The sequence below is a fragment of the Pelophylax lessonae genome, assembly GCF_965119305.1.
Source record: "Pelophylax lessonae genome assembly, chromosome: 5".
NCBI lineage: Eukaryota > Metazoa > Chordata > Amphibia > Anura > Ranidae > Pelophylax > Pelophylax lessonae.
Window position 1 is genome coordinate 178,549,475 of NC_138772.1, and position 18,475 is coordinate 178,567,949.

An 18,475-nucleotide genomic window follows, 5' to 3' on the forward strand; every position below is an offset into this window, starting at 1 on the left:
TCAATCCACACCTGTTGGCTTTTGCTAGATTTTTTACAAAAACTACCATACAACAAACTTTTTGTAGTAGATAACTAATCCTAAGACGCATATGGGCGATTTAAGCCTTGATGACCTATGGATGAGGTCCCTTTTGGACTGCCCCATCAACAGAGGGAGTTGGCAACAGCTGGCCATAGGATGAATAATGTTTTGAAATAGCTTATACTGATGTTTACAGATACTAAGGTATGTGGAGTGTTCATATTAGAAGCCACATACTTTAATCACAATCATAGTATTAAAATTGTTAACCATATATGTTCTATTGTAGAGCTTGCCTGTAGTTTGCTTTCCTGAAGAAGCGGGCATATGACCCGTGAAACGCAACTGCGTCGGAAGTCGCAGCAAGCAAGTCATCACCCGATCCAATAAGGAGTGATGATTCAATTTTATATTGTGGAGTATAAATGTAACCTGTACGTGAAATTATGTGTTATGTCATGTCCTCATTGAATGTCTTATTGATTTTAACCACTTTAACACCAGAAGATTTGAACCCCCTCCCTGACCAGACCGTATTTTACGATTCGGCACTGCGTTACTTTAATGGACAATTGTGCGGTCGTGCGATGCTGTACCCAAATAAAATTGACGTCCTTTTTTCCCACAAATAGAGCTTTCTTTTGGTGGTATTTGATCACCTGTGCAATTTTTATTTTTTGCGCTATAAACAAAAAAAGAGTGACAATTAAAAAAAAAAAAAAAAACAACAATATTTTTCACATTCTGCTATTTAACATTCCCAAAAAAATGTAAAAATCAAAATTTTTTAACATTTTAGGGAAATTGGTTTTCTGCTACATATTTTTGGTAAAAAAAATCGCAATAAGCGTATTTTGATTGGTTTGCACAAATGTTGTCGCGTTTACTAACTACGGGAAAGATTTATGTCATTTTTATTGGTTTTTTTTTTTTTTTACTAGTAATGGCAGCGATCTGTGACATTGCAGCAGACAGATCAGACCCCTAACTGACATTTTTGACACTTTCGGGGGGACCAGTGACATTACTACAGTAATCAGTGCTATAAATATGCACTGTTACTGTAATAATGACACTGGCAGGGAAGGGGTTAACCCTATGGGTGATCAAAGGGTTAAATGTATGCCTCATGCTTACTGAGGGGGGGGGGGGTTCTGTGACACAGACATAGATCGCAGGTTCAGCTATGCTGAATCCTGTGATCTCTTCCTGTCTGTCACTGAGAAGATCCGCCTGCTTTGTTTACATAAGCAGGAGGGTCTTCTCACACTTTCCCCAACAATCGGCCAATCACCGCCTCTCCTCCTCTGGCCCAACTCCCGCTATGTTTAGAAACAGCGGGAGTGAGCCTCCAGCGCGCGCGCCGAGCCCGTTGGACCAAGGGGAGCCGCACTGCCACAGTAGGATTACTGTCGGCAGTCAGCAAGTGGTTAATCAATGTATAAATACATTTTTGATACTTTTTATTAATTGGTACCGTCAAAGTCCTTACTTAGCTTATAGGGTCTTTTTGTGCAATTTCTCTAAAAGGATGTGGTACCGGACATCTATGTCCAAACGCTAGAGGGCCCTCTTTTGCGTTCCCTCCTCCCACTTTTTATTTTCCTACAAACATCAACAGTTGACTAGCTGCAAGGTGCACTTTAAAAGCTGGGCATAATTGTAACAATTTAAATTTTAACTGCAGTTTCCAGTGCAAAAACCTTTCTTGTATTAAGAGAGGTATGGACCTCAGAGAGAGAGATCATTTTGCCCCTGTACAAATTATTAGTAAGACCTCATCTGGAAATTGGAATATGCAGTTCAGTTTTGGGCACCCGTTCTCAAAAAGGATATCGGGGAACTGGAGGAAGTGCAGAGAATGGCAGCCAAACTGATTAGAGGCATAGAGGAGCTCAGCTATGGGGGAAGGATTAGAGGAACTGAATTTATTCTCTCTTGAGAAGAGGAGATTAAAGGGGGATATGATCAACATGTATAAATACATAAGTGGTCCATATCGTGAACTTGGTGTTGAGTTATTCATTTAAAGGTCATCACAGCGGACAAGAGGGTCTCTTTACATCTGGAGGAAAGGAGATTTTATCTCCAAGTACGGAAAGGCTTCTTCACAGCAAGAGCTGTGAAGATGTGGAATTGACTCCCTCAAGAGCTGGTTCTGTCCAGTTCAGTAGCTTGCTTTAAAAAAAGGCCTGGATTCTTTCCTAAATGTACATACTGTAATATACATTTATAGATAAAGTTGATCTAGGGATAATCTGATTGCCTTTTGGGGGATCGATCAGGAAGGAATTTTTTCCCCTGCTGGAGCAATTTGGAAATGTTTGCCTTCCCCTGGATCAACTGTGGGTATAGGATTGTGTATATAGGATTGTAAAAAAAAAAAAAAAAAAAATGTTTTTGTTTTTTTTTTGTTTTCCCCTTTTTATTGGTTGAACTAGACGAACTTTGTGTCTTTTTTCAACAAGATTAACTATGTCACTATGCAACTGCTTAAGTGCCAGAAATTGCAACCATTGAAAGTTATTGGCAGAAGCTGTGTGGTCTATCAACCAAGATTTCTATTTACCACCAGAATATGGTCAAATGTGAACTACAGCTGCACGATTCTGGATAAAATGAGAATCACAATTTTTTTGCTCAGAATAAAGATCCCAATTCTCTCACGATTCGTAACATCATCTTTTACATTATACATAGAAAATTGGGCTAACTTTACTGTTTAGTTTTTTTAATTCGTTAAAGTGTATTTATCTGTCTATCTGTTGCCTACTCCTGAAGAAGCAGATACCCCGCGATACATGTAGAGTACGATTGGAGATTTACTATTAGAGGTCCCTGATTTGGGGGAGATACCGTAGTCAATACCCAATCTATATAAGAGGAATCTTTTTGTTTTTCACTCTAAGTTGTTTGTCTGCTCTGTAGTGGACAATCTTGTTGTTTCCATCTTGTTTAATTTTCCCCTTTATGGGGTATTCTTTTAATATACATGAATGTAATAAACTTTTGTATTTTTTATAATATCAATGTATTGTGAGTTCATACTGTACCATGAAAGTCCTCAGTGCCTCAAGTCAATCTGCTGGGGTATCCATTGGAGGACAGCTTTGTCTGTTATGAGCAACCTAGGTTTAAAGGACCTGCGTTATTTCCCTAAAGCAGGGCATCACAGAACAGAGATGGTTCACATTTGTGCATTGTTATGGGCTAAAATGCTTGTGAGTTATATAGGAATGGCTAGGTGTGTTGGGGTGCCATTCTGTATAAATGGACCTGCAGTGCACCACACTTGGATACATGTGTTGTGGTAACCCACATTTTACACTAATGCAAGATGTGAACTCCGGCTAATACCACTATAGTATTTTGCATGGGTCTTGTAGTTCTTATACATTAATCTGTAATATTTGTTTAGATTTCAGATATTGAAAGTAGAATATCAGCTCTCAGTGTAGCTGGATTAAATGTTGCTCCATGTGTGCGGCTGACAAGAAGACACGAACCGACGAATACTAATCAGGTATAAGTGTTCTTCCTTTAAGTGTGTAAAGTGTTCCATAGATGTATGTTACTTGTTTCACTGCATTGTAATTTGACAGGTACATAATATGATAAACTGATATGAGTAAAAGTAGGAACAAGATCCACAGATAAACCCCTAAAACTTTGCTTTTGGGTGGGTAAGATATGTGGCTGGCTGTAAAGAACCATCGAGCTGTGTTACCCTTTGGGATAAACTACTTGTGATTAGCACACACAGGATTAAGGAAATTAAGTTAAGAACTCAAGTTTTATACTGGACTCAGGGAATTCAGCCTCTTTGTACTATGTGCTGGCATACTCTGAATTAAGTTAAACAAGGTAACTGTCACCTCCCAGATTTATCTCTTTTGTTTACAACTGCCAGTTTTATGGAGCTCTAGGGAGTAAAGCTCTCGCATAATACTGGAGCTCTGATGCTTGACATTCTGGTCCCATCTCCTGCAGCTGCTGTGCCTCCTCCTGCCCAACCACATAGTGCTTTGTGTTATGTGAACCCATTCACAGAAGGCTTTGTATTCTGTTGGCAGCAGTGAGTAGGGGCAGCCTGAGCTGCTGTGTAGAGAAGACAGCGTCTCTTCTCCTAGAGCCCCTGGAGTGTGCACTCTCAGAGCTACCATAAAACTGTCAGGTAAATAAAAGTGATACATCCAGGAGGTGGCATGCACTTCATAGGACTTAACCCCTAGTATGCCTGCACAATACAAAGTGCCTGAATTCCTAGAGTTTAACTTTTTAACTTTTGAATGTGTTAAAGTGTGTGGTATAAGTAATAAATATGGTACGCTTGACTGTGTGGCATCCTTCATTAGATTTGCTGCTTCTCAAAGCCCACAATTTTCCAATCTCTGTACTCTGCATTGTTACAAATAAAGTATTAGAAAGTTTACAGGGCTTTTCTAAATAGTCTTTAAATCAGCAAACCTAATAAATGACCCCACGTTGAATAATGTAACACTATACTTTACAATGATCCCCACACATTTTAGTGACCTTGAACTCTTCATTACACATGAAACATAGCTGTGTGCATTTGTTTAACTTACAGTGGGGATGTGAAAATGGTCTAAAGCGGAACACGATTTCTTAGTCACACAGTAGACGGGATTCAGTCTTTTACCATGGGTTATACCTTTTGGTGGTTGCACAACGGTATATAACCCCTTTCCATTCCCAGAATGCCTCAGGTTTTTGCTAGCGTCTTTGGGTGATGGGCAGGTATAGGATTCTTTTGTGAGCAGGGAAAGAGTTTTTAATCTAATTTATATCTTATTATTATTTCTTATTTGCTTTAGCAGATTCAAACAATAGACACTTCAAGGCAGCAACGGCGAAAACTACCAGCAACTCCTCTGCAAGGTAATGTAATGCACGACACGACAATAATGGTATTTAGTAGAACCTTATTGAAAGCCCTACACCATGAATTGGGCAACATTCTAATTATGTCAATAAAACATTGGGGTTATTTCACCAAGATAAATACAGCATGAATTTTTGCATTAAAATAACTCATGCAGTATTTATCCCAGAAGCAGACCCCAAATTCTGAATCCCCCATCTCTAGGTCCCCCATCTCTAGGTCCCCGCTGCTAAAGAAATCAAAGAGGCAGGGTCACCTGGGTGATACTATTGACCAAACATGGACATCAATTCATCATCATGATCAATTACATCATTAACCAAATATGGACATTTCCTTATTTGGTCAGTGCTATCACTCTGGTGCCCCTGCCCCTTTGTTTACTTTAGCGACAGGGACCTGGAGATGTCACAATATTTGTTTTGTTTTTTTTGCATTGAAGTCCACCGATCGCATGTAATGAAGGAGCAGTGCACTCCGATATTACATGCGATTGCCGCAGCCGCACTAGTGTGAACCGGCACTAAAACTCAAACCAGACCAGAAGGATCTAGTACGAATTATTGGGGGAACTCCCAAGCTGTCCTTTGTTTATAATCACCTGTTAGCCGGGAATCCTTGACTTTCAGCTGAATGAGCCAGGCAGGGATGAGTCGCTTGGTGTTAGAAGCTTAGGAGTAAGTGAATGGCAGCTCCCTGACAAATGCTAGATCTGAGTTGGAGCTGTCACATTTAGCCACAGTAGTAATAGTACTCCTAGATGTTTCAGTTCTTTTTTTTATAGATTTGTTAAAGTGGTAGTATACTCCGCTTTTTAACTTTTACCTACAGGTAAGCCTATAATAAGGCTTACCTGTAGGTATAATTAATATCTCCTAAACCTGCACGGTTTAGGAGATATTCACCCTGGATGCAGCCGCTGACACCAGCGGCACATGCGCTCTGAAGGTCCGGCGGACCTTCAGAGCTCCTTGCCGGATACTTGCCGGAAAGTGAACTGCCACGTGCATGCGCAGGAGTGATGTCATCGCGACTCCGGCCACTCACAGCACCGGAGCCGCCGAACCCAGAAGAGACCCCGAGGGAACATGACAGCTACCTTAGTGGCATCTGGGCAACCGTGTGGGGGCTTCGTTCTAGGGTAAGTATTTCATAATGCGCTATTATGCAATGCATACTAGCACATTATGCCATTGTCTTGCAGGGTCTTTTTTTTTTTTTTTTTTGTACGGGGACACTACCGCTTTAAATATCTAAGTGGCTAGACCACAAAATAATTAACAAAATTTTTTTGTGAATTGACTTTAGTGTAATGCATTTTTTGTAAAATTTACTGCAGATAATCACCGTAAATGAAAGATAAGTCCGCAGAGAGTATATTACTTCATGCGGATAACAGCGCTTACTAAAAAAACTCAGTAAAAAAAATTATGAAAATGCACAATAACAATGTGACTTTAAAGTAAAATCATGCAATATTATAAAAAGTGCACCAAGCAAACATTAATAGTGCCAACATAAGTGTATACTGTGCCTGATATGTGCACATAAATGTCCAGTGAAGACAGAATAAAACAAAACAGAAACTTCCAACTCCAAACAAAACAGTTCACTCTTCCTGCCGTGAAAGGTAGTGCATCCCTGGAGTGGGATAATTCAGCCAGATAGATGCGAAACCCTGTGTGAAAAGTGAGTGTAGAGAATTAAGAAATGCAATGGACAAATACTAGTTAAAAGGGAAATTACATTATAGTGTATTTTTATTAAACATTTATTCTCATTTACCACCTAAAGACCAGAAGGTTTTACCCCCTTAATGGCCAGGCCATTTTTTGCGATACGGCACTGCGTTATTTCAACTGACAATTGCGTGGTCGTGTGACGCTGTACCCAAACAAAATTAATGTCCTTTTTTTTACCACAAATAGAGCTTTCTTTAGGTGGTATTTGATCACCCCGGCGGTTTATATATTTTGCGCAATAAACAAAAAAATAGCGAAAATTCTGGAAAAAAAAAAACATTTTTTACTTTTTGCTAAAAAACATTCCAAATTAAAAAAAAATAAAAATAATTTTTCTTCATTAATTTAGGCCAATATATATTCTGCTACATTTTTTTGTAAAAAAAATCCCAATCAGTGTATATTGATTGGTTTAAGCAAAAGGTATCACGTCTACAAACTATGGGATTGATTTATGTCCTTTTTATTTATTTATTTTTTTACTAGTAATGGCGGCGATCAGCGATTTTTAGCAGGACTGTGACATTGTGGCGGACAGATCGGACATCTAACTGACAATTTTGACACTTTTGGGGGGGGGCAGTGACATTACTACAGTAATCAGTGTTAAAAATGCACTGTTACTGTACTAATGACACTGGCAGGGAAGGGGTTAACACAAGGGGCAATCAAAGGGTTAGATGTGTGCCTAGGGGATGCTTTCAAACTGTGTGGAGGATTTACTTACTGGATGAACAAAGAGACCTGTGTTCCTAAATAAGAGGAACACGGGATCCCTGTGTTCATCACTGACAGAACAGTGGTCTGCCATGTTTACATTGGCAGTTCGTCGTTCTGTCTCCATGGGGAGTGATCGCGGGTGCCTGGCGAATATCGCATCCGCCAGACCCGCTGACTGGCCCCCCATCTAGCCGATCAGAGCGTGCGCGTTCCTCAGGGGGCGCGCATGCCCCCGGCGCGCACATGCCCCCACTATCTGCTACACGAAACGACGTACAGGTACGTCGTTTCACGTAACAGAGCCGACCTGCCTCAGTATAACTACGGCGGCTGGTCCGCAAGTGGTTAATAAATGTAATGTTTAGCTTGAAAGATAATGTTGCCCTATATTGCCTTATTTTTTATTTTTCTCAGCTTTCTAGATGACATAGTAGATTTCTAAATCAAAATTTCAACACAGTCATTTATGATAATCCCTGACAGAGCCAGATTAAGATAATTAAATAGGAGTTCCAGTCTGTAAAAAAAATAAATTAAAAGACAGCAGCTACAAATACTGTAGCTGCTCACTTTTAATATAAGGACATTTACCTGTCCAGAGATCCTGCGATGTCGGCACCCCTAACCGATTCATCAATCGGCTTTGGGTGCAGGTGCTGGCATCTGTATTAAGGGAAACAGGAAGTGAAGCCTTGCAGTTTTACAGCCTGTTTCCTACAGCGTTGCGCTGCGCTTTCTGAATGGTCCTGCTGTCTTCTGGCACCCCTGTGTGTCCCAGAAGGCAGCAGCAGGAGGAAGGGGGAGGGGCCAGAAATGTCGTAGATCTGGGATCTTACCCAGAAGTGGGAGCGGGTGCCGGTCAAAACCAGGTACCCGCTCCTCCCTCCCCCCCAAAAAGTGCCAAATGTGGCAGTGAAGGGGGAGGGTGCAAACAAGCAGAGCTTTCCCTTTTGGAGCTCCGCTTTAAGGGTGCTAGGTAACCACTCTGAGTTCCTATGCCCCTTATTTCTGGACAAATCTGTTATGAAAATGAGTGTTACTGGTTCCATTCACATTTTTGGCTAGTTATTAAATCCAATCCAGAATACCAATTAGAACTCCCTTATTAATCAGACTAGATAACGTTGATCCTGTTTGGTTGCTATGGGTTGGTGCACTTAAGAATTAGCATTCTTTGCTAAAAAAACATATTTATTGCACAGAGCGCCTCAGTTTAAGGATGCAGTACACACGTTTTCACACACATATTGACAGACCTAAAAAATCTGTATAAAAAACAAAAAGTGGGCGCCCCAACCTTAATCGAGTTTATTAAAATGAAATAAGAAGAGATTTACTCACAAACACAAAAATTCTTAAAAGTATGTCGATCCACAATGGACCCATTTTCTTCAGGGCTCTGAAGAAGAGGGTATCTCCCCTAGAAACTCGTCAGCCACTTGGAAGGTTATCCGGCGTGCTGGACACTATCCTGGTGACCCGGTTGCTTTGGGTCCATTGTGGATCGACATGCTTTTAAGAATTTTTGTGTTTGTGAGTATATCTCTTCTTATTTCATTTTAATACACTCCATTTTGGTAATGTACAAGGTCGGTGCGCCCTCTTTATACAGTGTTTCCATCGGGTTTCCCCTGACCCTAGGGCAGCAAAATCTGTGCATATACCCGGATCCATAGAGACTTAACGCCGCCATATCTCTGTTGAGCGCAGGTGAATTTGTTTGTTTGTTCAGACCTAAAAAATCACCTGCTTTATTTTTTTCTCTGTGCACTACAAGAAACTGAGAGCCAGGTGGAAAATAAGAGCTTACATGAGCATGCCATAATCCTAATGAGCAAAATTGGAGATGACAGATGTTTTAAACAGACATCTGTATAAAATGGACTTTAAAGGCACATACATGAGACAGAGTAAAGATACCAATATGAAAAATAAAAATTACATTTTATTATTAGTACAGTAAAAACAAAACATGTTAAAAATAGAGGATTAACCTCATCAGTGAAAGGTTAGCCCAATAAAGGATGTGTACATATGATATGAAAAATACAAGTCACATGAATAATGACAGACAGCAAACCACTTTATTTGGATGTAAACAAAGAGAAGGTGCATCTGTATCAAGGATCGACGCGTTTCGTAATATGCTTTATCAAGACCTTGTAGATACAAAGGTACACGTTATCTTAAAATAAACAAAATCAGTATTAATAATAGATAAAGACAAATAACCATATACGTGTTAAACACAACTTATCATGGGAATACCCACTACTGGAATACCTTCTCTTTAAAAAGCATTCAACAAAGCTCGGCTTGGGGCGGACACAGGGGAACTCGTGAACCAGAGGGCAGATAGAAATCTATATTTGTAAGAGAGTGATGACAGAATAAACTGAATAAATAAGTTAATGTAATAGATACAGGCTATAAGCCGCATTAAGGTCAAGTATTTGAAGAAAAGAAAAAAAAAGGAAGATTGTCACTAATTATTCACAAGCCTGTATCTTGTTGATCAAAACTTAATTTGCAGTTGGACTTCTTATCTGGCTGTGTGATTTTAAAGAGGAGTTCCAGCCTGCAAAAAAAAAAAAAAATGAAAGGTCAGCAGCAACAAATACTGTAGCTGCTGACTTTTAATATAGGGACACCAACCTGTCCAGGGATCCCGCAATGTCCGCACCCCTAGTCAATTTGTCAATCAGCTTTGGGTGCAGACGCCGGCACCTTCACTAAGGGAAACAGGAAGTGAAGCCTTGCAAATTCACAGCCTCAACAAGTGGAGTTCCCCTTTTGGGTGAAGCCCCACTTTAAAGCTAATTAGATGTGTAAAGCGGCAGTCCTGAAGTTTAGAGTTCTTTTTTCTTAAATTTTCACCTGATGATCCAGCCAGTAAGTCTATTGCACAAGCTTTCCTGCAGATTTAACAGTTAGAGGTTTGTGACAAACCATTTAACACTGGCAGGGGTGCTTATACTGCTCAGCTTTTATTCATTTTTGTAAAACCTTTATCCCAAAAGGAACAATGATTGTTCCTGTAACTGCTTAATGAGGAAGTAAAGCTTCCTCTGTAACTTGTACCTATAAGTAAGCCTATAAAAGGCTTACCTATAGGTACTGTAAATATCTCCTAAAAATGCACCGTTTAGGAGATCCTCAGATTCTGTCATCATTCTCTTACAACGTGTAGGGAGACAACTCTAGTCTCTCTCTGCCTGCAAGGGTGACTCCATATGATTCTGCAAGGGAAAGGAGCCACACTGAAACAAGAAACCTGGGGCAGTGATTATGGCACCAGTTTAGGCAGGTATAATATATTATCACTATTGTACTCAGAAAGTGATTTATTCAGTGCTTAAAAATGGAGGGTGTAATATCACTTTAAATGTTGTTTCTTTCTCTTTTTATTTGTGTAAAGATGAAGAACTTCCAGAACATCCAGCAGTGAATGCACTAAAGGCATTCAACAGAAATTTTGTGCTACAGGGATCTTTAACTCAAAGATCTAGAGAATGGAAGAGTACGGCTAAGGAAGTCATGGTGAGTAATATCCTTATTATCCTTATTAGGTTTGCTGTTTGTACAATACAAAGACATTAAAGTTGAATGCAAGATATCAGAAAATGCTAATTATTGCAGTTATCTATTCATTAAAATATTAATTGGATTTTTCAATGAAACTAGTGCAAGTCCCTGAATCTGTCTTGATGTCAATCTCCTGTAACCCTTTTCATAGTAGGGTTCAGACTGTTGGAGTAGGGACAGCACTAGGAACCGCTGAGACTCACCTTGTAAAACAACCCATTCAGTTTAAAATAGAAATAATATATATATATATATATATATATATATATATATATATATATATACACTCCTCACATTTTTGTAAATATTTTATTATATCTTTTCATGTGACAACACTGAAGAAATGACACTTTGCTACAATGTAAAGTAGTGAGTGTACAGCTTGTATAACAGTGTAAATTTGCTCTCCCCTCAAAATAATACACAGCCATTAATGTCTAAACCACTGGCAACAAAAGTGAGTACACCCCTAAGTGAAAATGTCCAAATTGGGCCCAATTAGCCATTTTTCCCTTCCCCGGTGTCATGTGACTCGTTAGTGTTACAAGGTCTCAGGTGTGAATGGGGAGCAGGTATGTTAAATTTGGTGTTATCGCTCTCACTGCCTCATACTAGTCACTGGAAGTTCAACATGGCATCTCATGGCAATGAACTCTCTGAGAATCTGAAAAAAAAGAACTGTTGCTCTACATAAAGATGGCCTAGGGCTAGAAGAAGATTGCCAAGACTCTGAAACTGAGCTGCAGCACAGTGGCCAAGATCAAACAGCAGTTTAACAGGCCATGTTCCGCTCAGAACAGGCCTCGCCATGTGCAATTGCCTGGGTGCCCAAATCAAGTGACATTACTAACATTATTGGCATAACTGGCATAACTAGAACATACAGTAGAATCACTTTTCTGACCATGTGATACTTTTTCCTGCCATGCTTTTATAACTTTTAAAACAGGTATTTAAACTATCTATCTCCATCAATCTTTTCTACATGAATATTTTTAAAAGGTGTAGGTGGATCTAAAACAAAATATGCATTTGCACCACAATGCACAGATTATTTACATATATGCTATATGCACGGTGCTAGTTAGTGAAGTATCTAGTTAGTGAAGCAAATTTCACTCTTTTAGGGAAACAAGGGATAATATTTTTTGTATGATTTAGACTAGCTATACCCGGTTTGAATCCTGCTGAACCGGCCAAGATTAAAACTGTTAAAGGAGAAGTACAGTCAAAGGTCGTTTGGCTGTACATCTCCCATGGATCACAGGAGTACAGTTGGTTCTGCACTCCTGTGACCCGTTTTCAGCAGAGAGCGGTCTGAAATCCGCTCTCTGCTGATGTCACAGATGTCAGTCGAGGCACCACGTCATCATGACCGCAGAGTTGGGATCTGCCAGGTGCCTGGACTGACACCCAGCTCAGCCTCTCAGCGAGCCGCTGGGAGCCTGAGCTTGCCGCTCCCCGCCCCTCCACAGCCCAGCGCTCCAATGAGCGAGGAGGGGGCAGAGCAGAGAGCTGCTGACTGACAGTTAGCAGCTCTCTGCTTGGGGAGCTGTCAGAACCGAGCGATTGGCGGTTTTCGATTGCTCAGTTCTCAGTGTAGAGGCGCAGGGGAACCAGTGTTTTATCCACCTAGGTAAGTATAACTGGGGAAAAAACTGATTCCCATACATCTCCTTTAATGGGCAAGCTGAATGTACCAAGTTGATTGATCAATCAGCTTGGGTATAACCAGCCCGCCAGATTCTCTTGCGATTAATCACTGTCTTCTCCTGGTGGGGATGGCTCCCCGGGGATGGCTCCCCTGACCCCCCTCCCCGCTGAGAGAAGACAATGGCCTGGCAGGAGAGATTCCTACATCCACACTGTCTGTGTTAATGAGGAAATCGAGCAAATTTCTTTCCTGAAATTTGCTGTGCATGGCCAGCCTTACAGTACCTAGTAGGAAAAACAGGGACTGATCTAAAATGAGGAGTAGAAAAAGGCAGTCATTACCGCTGTACAATATTCACCAACAATACAAAATGGCACTTTTTTCTAACCTGTTATTCTCTTTTGAAATTTTATTTTCAGGAACCCACTAAAGGCTCAACCATAATGTATTAAAGACCCAAATTTATACTGCCAAAAAGTATGATGCCTAAAGCTGTACACAACAGTGCCTTTATCTGACAGCCATTATGTTATCCATAAAAGAAACAGACCCTTGTGTGATGTTACAATGCCTATATCATCAGGCTTTGTTCAGATACCTCACTGGGAATGGTCAACATTATGGTCTAACTGGAACTCTGCCTTAAGTTCTTCGGAGACACCAGGAAAAGGTTACTGAGTTTCAAGAAAGGCTCTCTGTTTTATTATGCACTTTTTTATTTCCATCCTTGTACTACAAGTAATGTGTCCAAAACTGTTTTTGTATTCTTCATTTTTGACGTATTCATATACCAAATTAAATGAAAAACGAGCAAATGTTTATGTTGTAAAGGTGTTTTCAAAAATGTATCTGGGGGTCTTATATGGATACTGTACTGTTTTCTATTATATGCAATTTGACTACTGAAGTAAGATACTTCTGGTATGTAATTGCCTTCCATAGTCACATTCAAAGTCCATGAGGAGATATACTTGTACAAGTATGCATACACATTTTTTTTTGTGCAATGTTCTCTTCAGTACCCATGATGGATGCAGTAATTATAATAACATAAAAACACTGGGGAAAATTTTTAATAAAAATAAAAAATTTAAGGGGCTGTTGCAATGGGAACCATTTAGATGCTTTCGTTTTCACTGTAACCTGCCCTATAAAAAGGTAATATGCCCATTATTTCTATTTAGCTTAATTTGGCCCCATTTCCCCCATCCCATAACACTTAGGCCTTCTGCACACATTATGTTTTTCCCCTGGGCATAATATTCCAGTGTTTTCATGCAAGTGGAAAGCAGAGCCCCGTTGGTGGCAGCCTGTAAAACTCTAGAAGAGGCTGAAAGATGGAGAAGTATGCACCTAAGGGTTATTGACCAGAACACAGACTTCCTGCATTCTGGGCATTTGGCCTTTGGTGCATACTGCTCTAAACGATAGTATCACTTGGTGTACTACAAGCCCCACCCGGCCGTAGCAGTTTTCAGCCTCTCAAAGCCTTGGGGCTGGATGGTACACCTGTGTGTTCCACACGCACAAAAATGCTGAAATCTCATACACAGGGGCTAAACACCCAGTGTACATAAGGCCTTTTAGGAGTCTATTCATAATTGCATTTACACAAGATGCACACAGCTTTCACCAAAGATTCACACAGTTTTCTGATTGGAAAAATGTTGGAATCCTGAGTGACATTTGTGTGGATCTTGTGTGATCCCCCTCCCCTCAGTGTATGTAGAGCCAAAAAATAAGGAATATAATCCATGCCAGTTTACTGTTTGCTGTCTGTGCACTGTTATTGAGAAAGAAATGAGAGGAAAACTCCCTAAACTCCGTAGATTGAGAGGATCCCTCTTAGATGATTGTCACAACAACAGATATCACCGTTGGAAGGTTCCTCTCCTCTTTTGGTCGAGGGATATTTCTAAAATGAAGGATTTCCCTTCATTTTCTGTCTGAATGACAATGTTGAAAAGGACAAATAGAAAGGTGAGCCTTCCCAACAGGAACACAGACAGCAATATAAATGTGACAAAGGGTCTAATTTTGACCCACTCAATCCAAACACAAGGTTGTATATCGGTTTAAGTTGTCTGGTACATAAATGTGACACAGGGTCTAATTTTTACCCACTCAATCCAAACACAAGGTGGTATATCAGTTTAAGTTGTCTGGTACAGAAATAATCTAAAACTTATTACAAATGAAAGAGCATTAGCATAGAAATGTTGGAATGGATGGTGTGCATGGTTTTTTCTACTGTCCTCAGTTTTGGGACATCATTAAAATATGTCAGACCATCTTTCATCAAACTTAGATACAATCATCCATTTGCATTGATTGGACTATAATCTTATTATCAAGTGACAACAGACAAATGATAATGAGCAAGGAATATCCTTGTAATTTGTCTTTCAGCTGTTCAGTAGTCTATTGTTCCTTGTCATTGCTTGAAGGAGTGCGGGACCCAAAGACAAGTATGATCTTGAAAATCAACAAGATAGCCCTATGGTTCCCCAGAATAATCCATGAAAAGTGTAAAGGAAGAGAGCATCACAAGTCTATAAATGGTCCAAAAAATGTATTAATCTTGATAAAATGTCAGTAGGTACAACCAACTTATTTCAGGGGCTCACAGATCTCTCTTCATTAGAGTTTCTACTAATAGTAAAAAGGAGGAAATACTGGAAAATAAGGCCAATGATCATGGATTGTAATGATGGTGTGGGCACTTGACTGACAGACTGGCACCCAGACTGTTCAATATTTCCTCTTAGCACCTTCACACTTTTGTTGGATCATTATTTGTCTATCATCTATCTTCATATGCCTTTTGTCATGGATCAGGGCCCCAACCACTTTACTGACCTACTTTAAACTCACACTAATGTAGAGTGGAGTTGATGGTGGTGGGTCCCTTACTGCAGAGCTGTGCAGGGATCAGAGATGCTTCCCTTGCACTTGGTTATGTGATCTGTTAAGCATTGGAAAATTAGCCAGCACAGCTCTGCTGTGGAACATCCAGCATATCAACTTATTTCTATGAAATATTGCAGGTACTCATGGTGGAGGACTTGTTGACATGAGCTTCAACTTGTATAAGAGCAGTGTGTAAAGTAAGCTTTTACAAGCATTTCTATATCTTTTGGAAAGATTTTTTTGTAGCTTCTTAACCACTTAAGCCCCGGAAGATTTTACCCCTATTCCGACCAGGGTTTTTTTTGCGATTCAGCACTGCGTGAATTTAACTGGACAATTGCGCAGTCATGCGACGCTGTACCTTTACAAATCTGACGTCCTTTTTTTCCCACAAACAGAGCTTTCTTTTGGTGGTATTTGCTCCCCTGTGTGATTTTTACTTTTTGCGCTATAAACAAAAAAAGAGCGTCAATTTTGCAAAAACAACAATATTTTTCACATTTTTTTATATGAAATTCCCCCAAAAAGAATGTAAAAATCAAAATTTTTTAACATTTTATGCCAATTTGTTTTATGCTACATATGTTTGGTAAAAAAAAATCGCAAAAAGCGTATTTTGATTGGTTTGCGCAAAAGTTATTGCGTTTACTAAGGGAAAGATTTCTGTCATTTTTGGTGTTTTTTTTAACGCGTAATGGTGGTGATCTGCGATTTTTTTTGCGGTACTGCGACATTGCGTTGGACAGATCGGACCCTTGACTGACATTTTTGACACTTTTGGGGTTACCAGTGACATTACTACAGTAATCAGTGCTATATATATGCACTGTTACTGCAAAATGACACTGGCAGGGAAGGGGTTAAATTTATTGGGGAAGGAGGGGTTAAGTGTGTCCCTAGGGGCGTGCTTCTAACTGTGATTGGACATGGCTACTGGTGTAGGAACAGTGATCAACGGTCCTACATAGTAGAACCGTATGATCACTATTCCTACACAGGGGAGAATGACAGGCGGCTTGTTTACATTAGCCGCCTGCCTTTCTCCCTTCACGGCGGACAATCGCGAGTGACCGGCGGACATCGGGTCCACCGGTCACATGAACTGACTTCCCAGGGAACGAGCCGGGGCGGGCGCGCACTCGCCCGCTATTGGCTCACAAGCAAGTGACAGGCGAGTGACGTACCCATACGTCACTTTGCCTGGCCGGGGCTGACCGCCGCAGTATATGTACTTGCGGTGGTCGGCAAACGGTTAAAGTACCTGCACTTTATGAAGCTTGTCAAAAGCCTGCTAGCAACTTGATTAACTACTTGCCCTCCCGAGGAATTACCCCTTTCATGACCAGGCCATTTTTTGCGATACGGCACTGTGTCACTTTAACTGCCAATTGCACGTGCAACGCTGTACCCAAACAAAATGTATGTCCTTTTTTTCCCACAGATAGAGCTTTGTTTTGGTGGTATTTTATCACTGCTGCGGGTTTTATTTTTCGCGCTATAAACAAAAACAGGCTAACAATTAAAAAAAAAACAATATTTTTTACTTTCTGCTATATAATATATCCAATAAAAAAAAATGTAAAAAATCAAATTTCTTCATCAATTTAGGCCAATATGTATTCTGCTACAAAAATCCCAATCAGGGTATATTGCTCAGAAGGTATAGCATCTACAAACTATGGGATATTTTTATTTTTATTTACATTTATTTTTACTAGAAATGAGGGCAATTAGAGACTTATAGCAGGACTGTGATATTGGTGTGGACAGTCGGGACACTAACTGACACTTTTGACACTTTTTTGGGAACCAGTGACACTAATATAGTGATCAGTGCTAAAAACATGCACTGTCGCTGTACTAATGACACTGGCTGGAAAGGGGTTAAACATCAAGGGTGATCAAAGGGTTAAGTGTTTGCCTAGCCAGTGTTTTCTAACTCTGTGGGAGGTGCTTTTACTAGAGGAAAGCAATGATCCATGTTCCTGTTTGCAGGAACACAGGATCAATGCCTTTCCTATTGAAAGAATGGCGACCTACCTTGTTTACATAGGCAGATCACCGTTCTGCATGTGCACTGAATGATCAGTGGGTGCCGGCGAACATCTGGTCCATAGGACCTGCTGATCAGCTCCTGCTGTGTAGAATCATAGCGGGAGAGAGCTGGCACTCACGCCTGATACCCAGAAGTACAGGATCACGTATATATATATATGTGGGCCTGTGCAGCGTGGCCACCCTGCAGCAGTAAAACTGCTATAGGGTGGTCGGCAAGTGGTTAAAGTGACTGTCAGCACTCCCATTATATTCTGTTCTCCCATTATTTCTATTCAAGAAAGTTACTCAAATCTTGCAAAAAGCTTTGCAAAAGTTTGCTGAAAGTTTCATAAATGCTTGCTGTACACACTGCCTCATATAAGCTAGAGTCCAAGGCCTAAAGAAACTGCTGTTGCATAAGACTCAACCCGAGCCCTACCCTGCAATTGCTGAGGCCCAGATCCTTTGCCAGGGGTATCTGATTAAATCTACCCTAATGTTTTATTCTGATATATAGTGATGTCCTAAAATAGATACCATATTCTTGAAATATTCTTGATGATAAATAGATGTTATATGTTAAACAAGTATAATTCTTTAAAGAATAATTCCAGGCATGGGTATTTTATTTAAAGTATATTGGTCCAGCTTAGAATTTTTGTATGTGAAGACCATCTTGTCCATCAGAGAACACTTTGCATTCATTCAGAATATGCAAAGCATTCCCTGAAGGGCGCCCTTGTCGAGCAGCTTACCTCCTGTTTTTACAATTAAGGAGAAGAGCCGCTCAGCATGGGACCCAAAGCAAGTGGAGATCACTGGAGTAGCAGTGTCTACTTCAATGATTTTCTACTTGTAGGGGCATCGGACAGGTATGGTATATACATGGTTGCATGT

At 40.2% G+C, this 18,475-nt stretch overlaps 1 protein-coding gene across 2 annotated transcripts in view; it reads left to right on the forward strand.

Moving 5' to 3' along the window:
- MYRIP (myosin VIIA and Rab interacting protein) overlaps window positions 1-13,615 on the forward strand; it is a 738,605-nt gene extending 724,990 nt beyond the window's left edge. For both annotated transcript variants that reach the window (XM_082258148.1, XM_082258149.1), the window contains 4 exons: window positions 3,443-3,547; window positions 4,866-4,926; window positions 10,811-10,932; window positions 13,051-13,615. In XM_082258148.1, coding sequence (XP_082114274.1) covers window positions 3,443-3,547; window positions 4,866-4,926; window positions 10,811-10,932; window positions 13,051-13,083 — 321 coding nt within the window. In that variant the 3' untranslated portion in view covers window positions 13,084-13,615. The remainder of the gene's footprint in view (window positions 1-3,442; window positions 3,548-4,865; window positions 4,927-10,810; window positions 10,933-13,050) is intronic.
- The last annotated feature ends 4,860 nt before the right edge of the window (window positions 13,616-18,475 follow it).